General features: G+C 35.7%; 1 protein-coding gene across 1 annotated transcript in view; it reads right to left on the minus strand.

The window, feature by feature from the left end:
- BCAS1 (brain enriched myelin associated protein 1) overlaps nucleotides 1-13,321 on the minus strand; it is a 155,615-nt gene that overhangs the window by 38,001 nt on the left and 104,293 nt on the right. Inside the window, exon 9 of the mRNA XM_044661119.1 lies at nucleotides 7,052-7,093. Within this exon, the coding sequence (XP_044517054.1) occupies nucleotides 7,052-7,093 (42 nt within the window). The remainder of the gene's footprint in view (nucleotides 1-7,051; nucleotides 7,094-13,321) is intronic.

Here is a 13,321-nt window from a genome sequence, read left to right on the forward strand (position 1 = left end):
GCCAGATACTTTGCTAGGCCCTGAAGAAACAAAAACAAAAACAAAAAAACCCAGACAGGACTTGCCTTCAAAGGACAGACTTTTGAATCAGGAGAAACAGTATGTACACGTGTATGTATAAAACACACACATATTAAATACAAATTTTTTTTCAGTGGTAGGTGTTAGAAGTTGGAGAAAGGCTAAGAAAAGTCTTGTACCAACTGGTATTTGAGTGGTGATTTGAAAAGACCTCAGGGTTCTAAGAGGGGAACGTGAGGAAGGAGTGCATTCCAGGCATGGGAGACCATCCATCCAAAGTCCTGGAGAAGGGAGATGGGAGATTGGAGGTTAGCTATGGAGGCACAACAGATAAGTTTGTTTGGCTGGAATACTCAGGGTATCAAGGGAAATAATGTGTAATAATCCTGGATAGGTAGCCTTGTTTGGGGTCAGATTGGGAAAGTCATTAAGTCCCAAAGAGAAGAGTTCATTTAGGTGGAAATTTTTTTTAGGTGCCTAATCAGAACTTATGAAGTGTATCATTCATCTAAGGACAGTTGACATTTATATAGATAGCACTTTTAAGGTTTATAAAGTACTTTGCATGGAATATCTGACAATTTGAGCCTCAAAACAATCTTGATAAATAATGGATTCCTCCCCCCACTTTTTTGTACTAGTTCTATTATTTCTTTGGTTTAGGAATTTGTTGTTTAGCCATATTGGGATTTTCTTGGCAAAGATACAGGAGTGGTTTGCCATTTCCATTTCCATCTCATTTTACAGATAAGGGCACTGAGGCAAACAGGGAAAAGAACTTGTCCAGAAATTGCCTAAACTTGAGTACCATAGCCAGCTAGGTAGTTCAGTGGAGAGAGTACTGGGCATGGAGTCAGGAAGACCTGAGTTTAAATCCATCTTACTAGCTGTGTGACCCTGAGCAAGTCCTACCTCTTAGAACACCTGGCATTTTTTAAGTCTCAGCTCAAAAGCCACCTTCTATAGGAAGTATTTTCTGATACTCCCAGTTGCTTGCCCTCCCATGAATTGCTTTGTGATTATTTTGTATTTTGTGTATTCCTATAAATGCATGTCATGTCCTCTGATTAGATTTTAATCTTCTTAAGTGCAAGAATTGCCTCACTTTTTTGTCTTTGTATCCGGAGTTGTTGGTACATAGTAGGCTCTTCATAAATGTTTGTTGATTGATGATTGATTGCTAGGGTCAAAATTTTAGAGTTTGGAAGGGGCCTTAGAAACTAGTTAGTTCAATAGCCTTATTTTACAGTTGAATAAACTGAGTCTTGGAGAAGTTAGATCACACACCTGAGGTTACACCAGTAGCAAGTGACTGGGTTGGATTTGAAAGCATGCGTGGGGTTTGAACTAGGATCCTCTGTTCAAATCATAATGGAAATGAGACATTTCCTATTTTAAAATGATTTACTCTTACCTTATTTCATTGGGAACCATGCAACACATATGTGAAACTTGACTGGCTATGTTAGCTACATTAAAATGGACTTTGCATTAAAGGAAAGATTCTATTTCTTGCCCAAAAGTTTTTTTTTTTTTTTTAATCAGACTTATGACTTAGAGGTTTGGTTCAAATAGAGCTTCAATCAGAGAGAGGCTTTAAAAAAATCCATTCACAATTGAATAGGGTTTTTTTTTTTGTTTCTCCAAATTTCATTCCAATTTTTAGTGTTACGTTAGAACATGCTGATAACCTATATCTACACAGATAAGGCAAACTGAGTTTTGTTTGGCAAATTGTGGGTGGGTGGACGATAGGGGAGTGATGACTCATATCTTGAAACTATTTTATGTTCCAGTGAAAGAAATTGTTCATTCTATTAGTTTTCTATTGGCTCAGTAAAGCAGTGTTTTAACTACCATTCTGCAAATTTATTCCTCAGGGATTATGACTGGGGCTCAGGTAAAAGTCCTGGCTTTGAGCTATAATCCAAATAATCCAAATGGAATTGCCTGCCTTGGTCCATTTCAGTAGACATCAGTTTTTTTTGTTTATTTCAGTAATGGAAATTACTGGAGGAAACATCAGTAGTGGATTTTTAGCAGGAAGTACCAGGTCTATCTTGACTCCAGAAAGTCAGATTTTCCTTGGAAAGTACTAGAAGATGTTTAAATTACTCAGTTCTTTATCACATAAGATACAGATAGACCTTACTTCAGCTGACTGGTAATCATAGCGATAAAAATCACTAGAACTTGTTATAGAAAGGAAAATTAGTAAACAAACAAACAAAACTATCCTTTTATGAGATCACCACCTCTAGCTATATTTTGTTTTGTTTGGTATATATTAGTTTACTTATATATATATGTGTGTGTGTGTGTGTGTGTGTATGTGTATTAGAGTTTAGCTTTTGTTTGTTTTTATATATATTAGAGTTTAGTAAAGTATACCTGTGCACAAAATAAAGCATTTTAGTATGAGAAATTTGCTCATTCTCAGCTAACTAAACAAAGGGAAGGAAACATAAATGTTAATGCTATGATCATAAAATTTACATATTTGATATTAGGCAAATATGCCCATTTTAGTTCCAGAAAGAATTTTTTTCACGTGTCTAACATGTTTCATGTTTTGTGGATGATTCTTCTTCTTAGGGTTGTCTACACATTTAGTATTGTCCAGGGTTTATTTATAGAAAATGGTACTCTCTGCAAATTTGCCACTGTATAGATGGATTTTGGACAGTTAATGTGTTGGAAAATTCTATTTAGAATTATTGAGAGTGAAATTTGAATGGGACTATTTTCCCATTATCTTAATTATATATGGTTTCTTATTAGTTTAGAATCAAAGAATAACAGAGTGGAAGGAGCCTTAGAGAAGATTTCATCCATCCCCCTCATTTGAAAGTTGGGAAACAGACCTAGAGAGATTAGGCGATTTTTCCAAGGTCACAAAACTAAACAACAACAACAAAAAAATCTAGTTAAGGAGACACAGTGTTATAAGTGGAAAGAATGGTAGATTTAAAAAAGTCCCTATCTCAGCCTTAGAATTGATATTAAAAGGGAGCAGCTAGATGGCTCAGTGGATTGAGCCAGCCTAGAGACAGGAAGTCCTGGAATAAACTCTAGCCTCAGACACTTCCTAGCTGTGTGACCCTGGACAAGTCACTTAACCCTCATTGCTTAGCCCTTACCATTCTTCTGCCTTGGAACATAGTATTCTTTCTAAGATGTAAGATAAATGTTAAAAAAAAAAAAAAAAAAGAATCGATACTAAATATTGTTTCCAAGGCAGACGAATGGTAAAGGCCAGGCAACTGAAGTGAAGTGACTTCTCTAGTCACATAACTAAGAAGGGCCTGAGGCCAGATTTGAGAAATGCCAGATTTTGAGTTAGAAGACCTGGGTTCAAATCCCAATCTTGTCATTTGTGTCACCCAACTATGTCACTTGGCAAATCATTTTGTCTCTGCGGGGTTTGCTTTCATTTTCTATAAAATGAAGGACTGATATTAGATGGTCCCTAAAATGTCCTTTTGCATTCTAAATATTAGTAACAGAGCAGGGACTAGAATCTATCTTCTGACTCCTAGTTTAGTGTTTCTTTGGCTATATTGTTGGGCCTCCCAACAAACAGGTTTGGAGTGCCTGGGTAGTTTTGAACACAATTTTAATAGTGATAAACTTGTCAGCTAATAAGCACTTAAGCGCTTTCTCTATTTCTCCTTCCTAGCCTAGGTCAAGGTTGGGAGAATATGAAGTGGTTAGAAGGCCTCCTCCATTCATGGACTTCAAAGCAATTGTAAAGCTATAACCCTCTTGGAAGGAGTCACAGAATTCAGAGCTGGAAGGGGCCTTAATAATAATAACATGTCAGAGCTGACATGTAGAGAGAGAGCTGGGAGACTGACAAAATATTTTCTATAAGTTTTTTGCTTGATCCTCATAACAACTCTATAATCTATAAATATGATTTATATATATGTTAATATATATTAAATAAATAATTTATTTTCAACAAATAAACACATTAAATAAATAAAGTATATATGAAATAAATATGATCTATAAATAAATAAAAAATAAACACACATATATGGTGGTGTAATATATATAGTATATGTATATATATGTGACATATACATACAGAACATATATGGTGATGTTATAGATAATTATGATCCCTATTTTAGAGATGAGGAAACTAAGGGTTTCTGAGAGGGTAAATGACTTGCTCAAGGTAATAAACATCATGTTTTCCTGACTTTAACTCTAGAATTTAATCCACTGTGAGACTGTTGTACTCTCAGGCAGGAGTTCTGAAACTGTGGTCCTTGAATTTTTAAAAATCTTTTAAGATTTTGATAGCTGTACTTCAAATAGCTTTGTTTCTTTTGTAATCTTATTTGTTTTCTGGATGTTCTGAGAAGGAGTCCATAGGCTACACCTGGCTACCAAATAAGTTTAGGACACACAAAAAAAGGTTAAGGACCTCTGCTTTAGAGTCAGAGAATCTGGATTCTAATTTTGCTTCTGATACTCCCTCTGAGAAGTTGTACAAGTCATTTAAACTTCATGAGCCTCAGTTTCTTTATCTGCAAAATAAGGGGGATGGATGAGATGATCTATTGAGGTTCTTTTTAGCTCCAATACTATCTTTTTTTTTTTTTTTTTTTTTTTTTACAGATGGGGAAACCGAGAACCTAAGAGGTTAAATGAATGATTTGCCTGAATCACATGGTTGGCATGTGGTTAAATTAGGATCCTAGTCCAGGTCCTCTCACTTCAAGGATTCTCTCTTTTCCACTTGTTTATAATTTTGTTGGGGAGCAGCTTTTCATAACACAGTGAAAACACATGCTTTTATACTGGCTTCATCCAAGTGGCATGTCATTATCCTTAAGAAAAAGACATTTCAAGACTAAAAATAGAAATGCTATGCTCAAAGCCAAACCAGCAGAAATCTTGTGGGATAGGGAGGAAAAGGTTGCCTTTGTGTCGAATCTTTTCCTTTCAAAACCACCTTGCATCTTTCCTTACCCTTTGTAAGCTTTTGTACATCTTGTGTTATTTATACTTTGCAAGCCACAAGGATGACTTCACATTCAATTCACATTGAAAAAAAAAACACACAACACTCTCGGAGATGAAATGCCTTCTGTCAGAGCTCTGGAAACCAGACTTAAAAGTTATCAGAGGAGCCCCAGTGGATGAAATGCTCCTTCAACAACATCCAAAAGAGAGATTTCTCCTCAAACGAGAAGTGGCTTCTGTGAGAATGTTCAAGTGTGCATTGCCAACTCAAGTTCTGGCCTTAATTAATCATTTAATTTAAAGTTCATGGCCAAGAAGAAACATTTAATTCCTGCCTGTAGGTGACTGAAATAACCAAAGATCTTGGATTCCTGGAAAATATATAGGAGGATAGTGAGAAATTGGGAATTAAGATCCTGACTGCTTTGTTGCATGGCTTAGCTCAGAGCATAGCCCAATGTTGTGAAAAGGGCAGGTTAAAATGTTTTTCTTCCTCATACTTCTAGCGTCTCACAGAAAGAGACATCTGTTCTTATCTCCGTTATTCTAGACACAGCATTTCTTGAAGATGTTTGGATGTCTGACATTTGTTCAGGTCTACTAACACTAACTAAACCTGAGATAAAAGAGTCCTGGGTCAAGCATTAAGAAGTCCCCAGAAAGAGCCAGAGAAAAATGAACATCTAGTATTTTCTTTTTCAAAATGAACAGTGATTCTTTTTGCAAGAACAGCTATGAATTTAGTCAGCAACAATTATTATTATTATTATTATTATTATTATTATTATTATTATTATTATTATTATTATTATTACTTTCTGTCCCAGTAACAACTCTAGGACAAAAGGGCTAGGGCTAGGCAAATGGGGTTAAGTGACTTGCCCAGGTTCACACAGTGAGGAAGTCTCTGAGACCAGATTTGAAACTAGGCTTCCCGACTCTAGGTCTGGCTCTCTATCCACTACAGCACCTATTGATCCTTCACCAATTATAAAACATCTCTAGGGAGGACTATTCTTTCTTCAGGGGAATGACACTATGTTGGGTCATATGGAAAGCTTGTTTATCTTTGTTGGCATGCTTTATTTATATTTATTATCTGAGGTTTGGGATTGCTCTGTTCTCCCATAGACATCTATCTACCCTTCTGGAAATATTGACCATTACCCCTCTTCCCCAGGTCTAGACAAAAGGCCAAAGGAGTAATGGAATAAACATGCCTACATCAAGTTGAAATTCAAGTGCCTCCAAATGTTCAGCCTGAGTTTGGCACCAGGGGAATCTCTTGGTGTGAGCTGTTTATAGATGTTCTCATGCCTCATATCCCTGTATGGCTGATGCCACTTAAATTTATGACCCAACTTAGGTTGGTACTTAATCAAGAGGAACTGAATGAATAAGAATGATAGAGAAAAACAGAGAAGCAAGTGGATGTCCCCAGAGATAAAGTTGAGCAAGGTTGTTCTATTTGGTAGATTCTTTCAGTCCCTGAATGATAATGAATTCCGGTAAGAAACAGACATATGTAATAATTTTATTTTAGACTGGATTTCCTTATCTTAAAAAGTCTATAAATATATTCCCAATACTGATTGACATGGAAGCTTTGATCTGTTCTATTTTTGACCTGGGTTGCTTGGTAGTCTCTTGCTTCCAGGTACTCACTATATTGGTACAGTATTTAGTGTAGATATTCAATAGATTTTATATCTTTTGCAGCTCAGAAGTCTTGAGCTCAAGAAATCCACCAGTCTCAGTCTTCTGGTTGTAGGGATTACAGGTGTGGGTAACATTTGCCCTGGAAGGTACATTGGCAACACGTTGTCTTAACATGGCCCCAAGTTACTTTTAGTGAGGATTACAACTTTCATCAAAGTCCTTGTATTCTCATGGTTACCAATGATCATTCTGAAAGGATGAAAGAACCTACCATATTTTTTTTACCTAATTCATGCAACTACAAACGACCCCAGAGGATGACACCCAGTGGACCAAGAAGGTCAAGGATGAAATCTGAATGAATGATTAAATTATTTTATATTTAACTTACATTTTCCTCTGCACCTTTGGGAACTGTTTCCTCTTTAATTGACTGAAGGGAAGATAAAGAAAAAAAGATTCAATGAGAGTGTTAGGTTGGGGTTATAACTGAGAGAGAAAAGGCGAAGGAAATAGTAAGTCTGAACAGAATTCTGAAACATCTCCTCCTTCTTCCAAGAATCACTTCTTGGGCAACTCCACTTTCAAAGTACCTCTTTTTTATTAATGGCACACAACTATTCTCATCAAGTCTCGAAATCTGATGACCATCTTTGAATTCTTCTCCTTTCCATATGTTTAATCCATCATCCATATCTATTGATATTTTTTTTAGGATTTTTTCTATTTCTGCTCTATATTTTAACTTTCTCCTACTAAATGGCTTCCTAACTAGCTCTTCTTTATCATTAGAATAACAACATCAAATCCATTCTGCACAATGACACTAAATTAATCTTTCTCATCTACCACATTCCTCATCAGATTAGAGAAGAAATATCTGTTTTAACATTTAAGGTCCTCCGTAAATTGCCCCTTCTTTTCCCATCCAAATTTATCTAACAATATTTAATGTAAACTGATAAGACAAGGCTCCCTTGCCTAAAAGGGAGAATATCAGACAAAAAAAGAAAGCAGAAAAACTGACAGATCCATTGGCGCAACTTTTTACAAAAGAAATTCTACTAAACCCTGGGTGTATTCTTACCTATGAGACTCATGACTATTATCTTTAAAGGTGCCTAGAATCTTACTTCTCTTATTTTTTTCTTTAAACCCTTATCTTCTGTCTTACAGTTGATACTAAGTATTGATGTCAAGTCAGAAGAGCAGTAAGGGCTAGGCAAAAAGGATTAAGTGACTTGCCCATGGTCACACAGCTAGAAAGTAGTTGAGTCTAGATTTGAACCCAGGATCTCCTGTTTTTACTTCTGACTCTCTATCTCCTGAGCCACCTAGCTGCCCCTACTTATCTAATTCTGGCGCATTAGTAAAAGCCTCACTTTGTCCTCCTAAATGTAAAATGATGTTAGGACAAGTTTATTCTATTTGATAGAGTCTTTCAATCCCATATTGAATCACTCAGAATTAACCTGTATTTCTAGGCACAGTTGTTTTCTAGGACTATCAGATGTGTTGCTTCTTTTCTCAAAATCAGAACCAAAACTGAGATCCAGATGGCACCGGGCACATATATACTGAAATTCTTTTTTGCATTTACCACTAATCGGTTTATATGCCATTGGAGAACCTTATATTTAGATCATTTGAATGTAGGGAATGTCTTTCTTTATTCCATGAAATAATGGACTGAGTTAGCAATCTAGGCCACAGTATATTCCTTTTATGTTAACCATATCAGTCTCTATATCATTCTGCTATGTAATCTGTTTAATCCTGACCTATATCTCTTGTCTATATACCATGGTTTATATTCTTCCCCATATACAATCTCTTCATCATATCTTACCCATCCTTTGAAACATAACTCTCTCAACACCTAGCACTGTGATAGGCACATTTATTGGATAGGAACTCAGTAAGCAATTGTTGAATAGAATTCTTGATGATGGATAGATACCAATACCATAATCTAAGGACATTCATTCAGGCTGATACTTTCTGTGAATCAAGTTTTATTGGAGGTGGCATTGGATGGTGGAAATATTTTTGATATCTGGCAGACTAGGATCTCTAGGCTTTATTTTCAGCTATTCCACTAACTAGATGCATAAGTTTCATCTCTTTCTTCTCAAAAGACGTTAATTTTTTCAAATGCAGACCGAGGTGGGCCAGATTTGTTGATAGCTAAGGTCTTATTCGGTTCTGATTCCCATGTATGTATGGGTTATGTTGTGTAATTCATTTTACGTCTCTAGACTTGTTTCATCCTATGGATGGACAATGGAAGGATTGGATATGGAGAACTATAAAGTCTCTTTGAATCATTTGTCCTGATGGTTCTAAGATTCTTCTGCCTGGAACACTTAGCACTGTCCTTTCTTTCCTGTGACCTTGAAACTACCCTAAGCACAAAATGTCACTGGCAAGAGTCATTGGTTTGAAGAAGCCTCTGATTGTCAGGAAATTATAGTGTAGTTTAGATTAATTTGATGGTAGCACAAGTCTTTTAAGGCTACTCTTTTTGGGGGTAGGAAGAGGCCCTCACACGATATCTCTTATGTTTCTGAGGGGTTTGCCATCTAAATAAGCAAATGGAAAAACCAACATAAAAGTCAAACTTTCTCGACCTGACATGACAAGTACTTGGAAGCAGACACTGTCTGCATCAAATAAAGGATTCTCTTGGCTGACCAAACTCTTCACCCTGTCAGTGGCATTTTAGTTTTCCAGATGCTTTTCCCTACCCTGTTGGGCTTTGTGATGGGATTTTGCTAGATAATTTTGCTTATTTGGTTTCCTGGGTCTGCAAATTGGCTGCCCATTGAATGTTCATTGTAGTGCATAGGAAACTGTAATCTTGGTCGTGGTGGTGGGTGGGGAGGAATAAAAACATACGTTCCGAACAATAGCCCTTTATTTTGGTTCTTGTGCCACTTCCAGGGGGTAGGATGGCATAATGGAAGGAGCACTGGATTTGTTATTAGAAACTGTAGGTTCACATCGGAGCTCTAACATTTACTACCTGAATAACCCTGAATAAGTTATTACATCTCTGACTCTCAGCTTTCTCATTTGTAAGATGACAATGTTAACTCCATTAGTTCTTAAGTTCCAACTGAACTAAAATGTTCCTATGATCCAGAATGGTTAAATCAGTTGTAGATATCAAATTAACAGAGTGTTCTATTGTACTTGAGACTGCCAAGTATGAGAAACACAAAGACATCTGGAAAGACCTTTAATTAATAATGAAAAGCAAACAAAAACCCCCAACTAAACAAAAAGAAAATCCAGACCGAGAAGAATGAGATAGACACCAGCTATGACTATAAGAGTGAAAGGGAATGAGAATGAATGGGCAAAGATTCCTGATGAGGACAGAAGAAACTAAAAAAAACAGTTATGCTACTTTAAATAATGAAATTAATTTAAATGGAAAGTTACAAAGCAAGCTCAGTTGGTTATATCAATATTCAAATTTATACTTTAAATGAAATATTAAAAAAACTCCCATGATTCAATTATCCTGATATTTTCACATAATTTTGGTAGTAGCTGTTACAAATATTATCAGTTAAATAACAAAGTTGGATTCCTTTTCAACAACAAACTTCAACAAATAAATATTAAGTACCACCATATGAAGAGCCCTTTGTTGGGTACAGAGGGAGATAGAAAGATTAAATAAGACATAGTACCTGCCCTCATAAAGCATAAAATCTAGTCATCCTTCATTGAATATATGTCTCTTTTCGAAGATCTAATCCAAAGAATCTCACTAGCACCCTTCATTGTCCAAGTATAGCTAAAAGAGAAATTTAACCAGCCAAGAATCAGTCTATGGATACTATTGCCCAAGGTGAATTTCTTCATTTTCTTCTCAAGGATATCATGAGGTACTTTGCTAAGATCCTAATGAAAAAGAAGATACTCTAGGCCCTGACCATGTTATTCTAATCAAACAGCCTAGTGGGCCCATCAAAAAATGGAATAAAGTTTATGTAATGTGACTTCACAAACCCATGCTAATTCAGTAATTTTTCCTATTTCCTCTTACTATTTAGACCTTACAAACTATTTCTCAAATAATATCATCTAGATTTGGCTGGGTCTAGACATTCAATTCCCCAGACTGTAGGTAGACTTTAGTGTTTCGGCATTCTTTGCATGCTCTGTTATTATCTCCTTACTTGTCTTAAAATTTTTTTTATAAAATTTTAATATTTTAAAATATATATTTATATAATTTTTATAAAAAAGAGTTGTTAATTCTCTGTTAATCATGTTTATTCCATCTCTTTTAGAAGATTCACTGAAAATTACAGCAATGGCTTCTATGTTTACAGACATTCTGACACTCCCACAGAGCCAAACTTGAAAAATGTTTAAAATATGGGAACACATAGGGGTAGCTAAGAGGCTCATTAGATAGAGATCCAGGCCTAGATATAGAAGGTCCTGCATATAAATTGGACTTCAGACACTTCTTAGCTAAGACACTTAACCCCAAGTGCCATCACTCTTGAAACTGATACTTAGTATTGATTCTAAGACAGAAAGAAAGGGTTTATTATAAAAATAAATAAAATGAAATATGAGAACACTTAGCTCAAGAATCAGTTACTATTTTCAGCTTCTTGGGCAAAAAGAAAATAATATCCTTCATTTGGATGGATAATGAGATTGAAAATCCTGTCACTTTGTAGAATTAAGGATGTATTAAAGAGTTATGTATGGTCTTTAGCCTAGAGATCCAGCTTCTCTTGTCCTAACTGCCCTGACCTAGTCGTGTGACTCCAAACCAGTCATTGTCCTCACCTGGGTTTTAGTTTTCTTATCTATATGACAGTTGGACTAAATGGTTATTAAGGCCTTTTCTCATTCATTCTGCAGGCCACCTATAAATAGAATTTTCTTTGTCCATAGATTACTCACTATTCTACCATCTCTCTAATTTTTCCTGTCACTGAAACAGATATGTAAAATCTTTGATCCCTCTTTGAGGGATATGACATTTTTAGAAAATCAGCCTTTAGGGCAGAGGCTAGGTTATGTGTATTTGCTCTCTCATGTCTCTAACAGGTTGAGAGAGTTCAATAACCTAAGACAAATAAGATTCTGTGCTCTTGGAACTTCTCTCTTCCTAGTTTGGAATCCAAGCCATCCAGTTTGGCTGCTTCTACGAACTAAATTAACCAGATATTTGCCAGCTCACTTCCTTTTATGTTTCAGCTACATTGACTTGAATAATAAAAATTCCTTTACTTTGGTTAGTAACATTAAAAATTTTTTTTAAAAAAAGATAAAAGACTTGCCCTGTGATTTCATTAATATAGAGAATTCTCAAATGAGGGAACTTACTATACAAATGCGGGTCAGCAAATTGTCTGTACCCTATAGTCTTAGGAAATAGTTAATTAGAGCATTTAGAAAGTAATTGACTCAATAACATGCCAGGTCTAGAGTTCAGAAAGAAATGAAGAAAGGAAGGAAGAAAGAAATCAACTTGCCTAGAATCACACAGGTAGTCTATTTCAGAGACAAGACTTGAACTCTGCTCTTCCTGGCTTCAAAGCCAGATCTCTACCCACTTTACAGTCTACTTTGTCTGTCTCTTCCCCTGTCTTTTCAGTTTCTATCTCCTTATCTCCTCTCCCCTTGCCTTCCCCTGCTTCAACTCCCCAGATCTGTCTGCCGCAATCTAAGCCACTTAACTCACACTGAAATGATCAAAGGCTATGTGCAAACAGGCCTCAAAAGAAAAATAGAAAACTATTAACAATCATTTGAAAGAATGCTTCAAATCACTAACAATAAGAGAAAAGCAAATATATTCTACCTCAATCAGCAGATTAGAAAAAATGATAAAAGTTGGGAAGAGTCAGTGCTGGTTGAATTATAGAAACGCAGGCACACCAATGAATTGTTAGTTGAGCTATGAATTAGTACAACCATTCTGGAAAGCAATGTGAAGTGCAAATAAAGTGGCCACAATATCTAAACTCTTTGACTTTGACATTTTACTGCTAACTACATATGCCAAGGAAGTCACTGAGAGAAAGAGAGAGAGAGAGAGAAAGAGAAAGAAAGAGAGAGAGAAAGAAATAGATAGATAGATAGATAGATAGATAGATAGAGAGAGAGAGAGAGAGAGAATGGATCCATATACTTCAAAATATTTATAGAAGCACTGTTTGATGTTAGCAAAGAACTGGAAACAAAACAGATGCCTATCAGCTGGGTAATGATTAAACAAATTGTGGTGCACCAATAAAACAAAAAAATATTATTAAATGATGAACATGATGAATATAAATAAGCATAGAAAGATTTACATGACTAGATGCAAACTGAATAAATAGAGTCAGGAAAAAATTATATATACTGCAACAATGTAAATACAAAGATCAGCAATTATTAACTGATAAAAATGAAAGTTGCAAATTATGAAGCATAGAAAAAGATACCTATCTCCCCTCTTTTGTATAGGTGTAGGGGAGCACATTGTTGTGGAAAATTGCATATGATGGTTTTTTTTTGATATGTCAATTGATTTTACAGATCACCCTTTCTCCCTTTTTCTTTTTATGAAATTCATTGTTCAAAGGGACAGTCCTCAGAGAGTGAGAGGGAGAAGTATAGGGGGAAATCTTGACAA

Source organism: Gracilinanus agilis, chromosome 2 (genome assembly GCF_016433145.1).
Source record: "Gracilinanus agilis isolate LMUSP501 chromosome 2, AgileGrace, whole genome shotgun sequence".
NCBI lineage: Eukaryota > Metazoa > Chordata > Mammalia > Didelphimorphia > Didelphidae > Gracilinanus > Gracilinanus agilis.